Source organism: Phalaenopsis equestris, unplaced genomic scaffold, assembly GCF_001263595.1.
Source record: "Phalaenopsis equestris unplaced genomic scaffold, ASM126359v1 Scaffold000129, whole genome shotgun sequence".
NCBI classification, from domain to species: domain Eukaryota; kingdom Viridiplantae; phylum Streptophyta; class Magnoliopsida; order Asparagales; family Orchidaceae; genus Phalaenopsis; species Phalaenopsis equestris.
This window is the reverse complement of record NW_018164571.1, coordinates 312,355-318,040: the sequence shown is the minus strand read 5'-3', so window position 1 is coordinate 318,040 and position 5,686 is coordinate 312,355. Positions and strand designations below refer to the sequence as shown.

Genomic DNA, 5,686 nt, shown 5'->3' with positions numbered 1-5,686 from the left:
ATATAACTTATATTATATAAATATATAATATCTATATTAGTATATTACTAAAATAGTATATTAATATATTATTATTGATTTATTATATGTTATAATTTATAAAATTTAATTTTTAAAAATATCATAAATTTTTTATATATAATTAATTTAAATTATTTTGTATTTCGAACAACACCGATTCGAACACGAACGAATGCATCACTATTCGTGTTTGGTTCGTTTAACTAACCGAACGAAAAAATTTTGTTCACGTTCGTTTCGTTTATTTATCGAACGAATTGAACACGATATCATTGATGAACCGAACACGAACTGTTCGCGAACAACGAGCTTTTTTGACGAACCGAACACGAACTGTTTGCGAACAACGATCTTTTTTGACAGCCCTACAAGGCCCAGCCTAATTCTTTTTATTCTAAGTATGTAAAATTTGTCATAATCAATAAAAGAATTTGTAATTAGGTTACCTATTGGTATACTTTAAAGTGGGGACAATTTAAGGTTAAGATATTCATCAAATTTTGATCATAATTTTACTTTTAAATGAATGCAATAATTAATATTCAAAAATTTATTTCACTTCTCTTAATATAAATCTAATGTGTATAAAATTTATCTTGATCAATATTTTAATTTTGTGTCTTTATTTAAATTTTTTCTATTAAAAAATATATTATTTCTTATTTCTTTTTTTTTTCTTAAAGAGATTATTCTGATTAATGGGGTTGATTAATTAAAAAAAACGTTGACTTGACGTGCACGATAATTATGATTGCGAAGATGTTTGTCAAAGAGTTCTTGCGCTTCCCCAATATAAAGTTGTCTATGTAAAGTTTCTTCTTCATATCTCTTTTTCAATCAAAGCCAGTCATGTTATTCCTCTTATGTGTTTTACAAGCCCGAAGCCTAATTAAAATCTGGGCAAAGTTTTTCAGCTGAATGTTTCATGTGATTAAGAACAACTCACTTGTCTTGTTGTGCTCATTAAATTAATCCCAAACAACCAAGTTCTTAATCTCCATCATCTTCCGCACTAATACTCTCCTTCATTCTTTGATATTTGGTGAGCCATGATATTTCTTATTTTCTCACTCACTTAAGCTTTATTTTATGAAATGCTAAATATTTTGGTAAGATTAAGATTTATAAGCACCCAACTGAATTTTTCAAAGAGATTCGATCTCCGTAGGTTTTAAAGAAGATGCATGAATATGTTTATAGTTTTTTAATTTTCTTATAGATTTTGTATTATCCAAACATTTTTTATTGGATTCATTAAGTTCTTGTTCAGTGGATAAGAATCATTTTTAGTGAATCACATAAGTTTTGTGTATTTATCTTTGCCATTGCTTTATTGTTCAAATATATTTTCGGTTGATATTATATTTCCCTTTGATAAAATAATCAATTTGGGCTCTTTTTCTATAAAATTGTCGCAGTTCATGATAAGTTGTTGGAGACTTTATCAGTATCTGGGCTATAAAACATAAAATCTAGAAATAGCTTTGAAAATTGACTCTGCTAGAAAGCGAGTCAATCCATTTTCTATTTTATTTGGCTCAAAATATTCTTGAGTTTTTCTTGATTTGATCTTAAAGAATACATATATATATATATATATATATATATATATATATATATATTCTAAACTGAAAAATTAATTCAACTCAGCTTGAACTTAACCAAGTCTAACCCATGGCTAAGAATACATGCTCTTTCATATGTTGTTTCAAGTTCCACATTTTACCTTATGTTTCTTTAGCATTATTTCTTAATTCATTTTCACATGTTATTTCATATTTTGTTTTGTATGCTATTTCATGCTTAAAAATGAACAAAGACAATATATATATATATATATATAACAAAAATAGCCGAAATATGAGCTTTAACTTTAAATAAAACCGAAAACCTTTTATTTCGAGATGAAGTAAAACTCGTTATTGGGTAGGATTACCCTGTCTTAAGGGAAAATAATATTGAGGATATATTTGCGAAGTTCCACACAACGTTGTACGCAACGGTTGCATAATATTCAAATATGAAGCAACTAAAAATTTATTATTCTTTGAAGGAAAATGCACGTTATTAGGCGATGGCGTTATGCAGTTATGTTCTAAAATATTTACTTGATGTTGCCAAAATGACATTTGAATAATCACAGCATTCAAAATAAGAGTAAAAATTTTAATTCTAAGAAATTTTTTCAATAAAAACATGACTAAATTCAATTTCAATAATCATAATTTTACTTATATCATTCTAGTTTCTTATAAAATATAGTTATGAGACTGACTAAATATGGTTGGGCAGCATATTCTTAGTCACAAAAATTTTTGTCTATGCAAACTAGGATGACGTTCTTATAATGTAAAAATTATGATACAAAGTTATGATTCAAATATACATTTACTTTTTTAAAGTCAGTATTAATAATGACCGCATGATTGTTAGGAATAAAAAAAAATGATAGGCTTTATGAATGTATACTATGAAAATACAAAGCACTCGGTAACAATGTAAAGGTATATGGAACTTTCATGTTCTCTGCTACCATTGCTATAGTGCTAGTTAATTGTTAGTAAAATTGAACTGAGTGAAATAAAATTTTGATTAGATCCGAAAAAATCATTCATTTTTTTTTTCTCCGAATCATAACTTATACAATTAGAGCCAACCAGTTAGAATTTATAAATTAGTTACTTAATGTTTCAACAAGAACCAACTCTATTATGTGATTCATCTTCCGAGTGATTTGCACGTTAAATTTTCTTAATCATGCAAGATCATTTAACCAATAATTTATCAGACTATATACAACATGCATGAATCGACAAATAATCCTGATGACATTTATTTGACTTATATTTTAGAGTGAAAAATAAAAGAAAGTGAATTTGGGCTAAAAAAACCAATAATCAATTCTCTTTTCAATTCAAAAAAATTCAATTTTTACGTGTATTTCAGTTTGTTTATATTTCCAAATCCATTAACGTACTTTAACAATCCACTTAGAAGCGAATATATCCAAAACTTAACCGATCGTAACAATAAGAAAAGGTTACCAGATGATCATTTAAAGAGAAGATTGAGATCATGCAACATTAAATAAACTCACTCACCCACTATTCATTCCACAAAATCAGCTACGAAAATGGCTTCAAATACTTGCTGATCTCTCAAACCTATCCTACTCTCTCTCTCTCTCTCTCTCTCTCTCTGTGTATGTGTGTGTGTGTGTTTGTGTGCTGCTCCAGTACAGTCAAACAGAAAGAAACAGAGGGGAGTTCGGACTTCAGACCTCCATTCTAAATTCCAAACAAATAACATGGTGAGTGATACCTATTTCTGTACACAACTTATTTTTGAACAAACCAAGCCAATTATTACCAAACGGTGCCATTGCTCAGCAATCTTTGCCAACACCAAGGAAATCAATATAAGGTACATCCTCACGCCTAAAGCTACCTTCATCATTACTCTTTTCCGGAAACTGAACACCACCTCTACCATTACTAACACTAAAAATCGCTTTTTTAGAGCCGCACCCAATTCTCAGAACATCGTTCATACTCCTCATAATCCCACTTCCATTTTCACTTCCACTCCCACCACCAAATCCACCACTAATGGAACAGGCTCGGTAAGCGTTGCAGAATGATAAAAATGGCATTTTGATGTAATGAGTGCTCTCCAAGATCCCATATTTGATCCTTCTCTCTGAAGTTAAGCTGAAGTTTGAGAAAGCCGGCGGCCATGTTTCGGATGATGAGTTGTTCTTACATAGAAACTTGGATTTTTCTCTTTGCCTACGGGCCATAATCACATGCCAATGATTCTTCACAGCATTGTCAGTCCTGCCTGGAAAAAGCCGGGCAATCATAGCCCATTTGTTGCCATGAATCCTGTGTGCGGCGAGAAGCCTTTCTTCTTCTTCTTCCGTGAATGGCCTTCTGTTTATTCTAGGGTCTAGTTGGTTGAACCACCTCAACCTACAGCTTTTTCCTACAAAAATTTCGTATCATTTATAAATTTGATTTATGAACATATATAATTTAAAACTGATCATCAAGTCTTGAATTTGAGTTGCATTTTTAAAAAAAAAAAAACTGTTTTTGAAAACAACAACTTGAAACACATGTTTGATTTTGTAGTTTTTGAAGAAAAATGACTATTATAAATTTGGTTAAAAGTTGTTAGCCAAAAAAAAAATTCCAATCATACAAACGTTACTTAATCTTGATGAAGCGTGCCTGACCATGAAATAGATGGCCGCAAAAATAACACTTTCAATGTTTTTTCAAGAAATTTATGATTAACTGATAAAATGGTATTAATACATCACACTATATAACAAAATATGCTGCAATTTAATTGATATATTTTTAACATCATAATTAACTTATACATATTAAGGAAAAAGAGATTGACTGATCATCTCTTCCGGCCTAAGGATTTAAACTTATAGAAGATATGCTAACTAAACTAATATTTTGAAAACATGTTAACTTTATGGCTGACAAAATTTTTGCTAAAAAAAAAAGAACACTTAGCCAAGATGCACAGATGTAGACACAAAATTCATAATAAATTTGATTTTTTGAATTATTCTTTGGATCCGAAGCCAATCTGTTCCCATCTCTCTCTCTCTCTCTCTCTCTAAAGATAAAAAGAGAAACATTTGGCTTTTGTTGTTAGGTTAATCAGTTCGTCTCTCATATATGTTAACTCAAGGATTAGTCTCTTAATTTCTATGCTGGACAAAATCACAGCCAAATCATGAAACAAGTTTTTATCTAACTTAGGACGATTATATATCTATATATATAGCATGCAAGTATTGAGAACTCGTGAATGATGAACCTGATCTTCCCTGCAGCTTCTCTGCGATCGTGTTCCAGTTCTGAGGACCAAACTCCTCCACAAGTTGCCTCAGCTTCTCATCTTCTCCAGGCCTCCAGTGTCCACGGGGACATGCCTTCATTTCCTCAGGCTTCACGGCATCTAAATTCTCCATCACAACAAAACGCGCATAAGCAACAAATTAGCCAGAAGAAGATAAGAACCACTTCAACTATATAACAGTGAAGAAAATATTAGGTTTAGGGTTTGGATGAAAAGTCATTTTTGTTCTTCATACACGACAATGTGGTCTTATATTACGTGTGTGCTAGTATCCAATTCTTTATACTTGCGTGTATGGCGATTGGCCCATAACCTCTCCTCACCTATCAGCTTAACTTCCTAAACAATGTTGTCTTAATCAAAAGAAATATTCTTCTATGATGACTCTCCTGCTTCAACAACTTAATCCATATACAGAAGCAATGACAGTCTTGGTTGATCATTTTGGTGTGATATCAAATTCCTTTTTGGCCTAAAGGAAGAAAAATAAATAAATAAACGGTTTTGAAATTAAATGAACTACCTACAACTATATTGATTACTATATGGGATGTAGGTGGATGGATGAGAAACACTAGTCTGGTGCAAGCAATATATCTCACTAAGAGGGCAAGTGTTTAAATGCCTCCACATGGGATATCACTATGGTGGAAAGTGAAACAAAAGAAATCATTTTTTCAAGTGTGCTATCTACTTGAGATGATTGATGCAACTGAATTTGAATAAGGCTCGAGCTAAACTCAAATGTGATATTAATAAATGAGCTTGATCTCTAATAGAA

The 5,686-nt window shown here is 30.9% G+C and overlaps 1 protein-coding gene across 1 annotated transcript; it reads right to left on the bottom strand.

The window, feature by feature from the left end:
* Positions 1–3,288: 3,288 nt before the first annotated feature.
* LOC110021284 (transcriptional activator Myb-like) lies at positions 3,289–5,089 on the bottom strand. The gene is made up of 2 exons (XM_020719723.1): positions 4,864–5,089; positions 3,289–4,005 (listed from the first exon to the last, which is right to left on the bottom strand). Exons 1-2 carry the CDS (start codon positions 5,015–5,017, stop codon positions 3,407–3,409), a joined length of 753 nt encoding a protein of 250 aa, XP_020575382.1. The 5' UTR covers positions 5,018–5,089; the 3' UTR covers positions 3,289–3,406.
* Between the last annotated feature and the right edge of the window lie 597 nt (positions 5,090–5,686).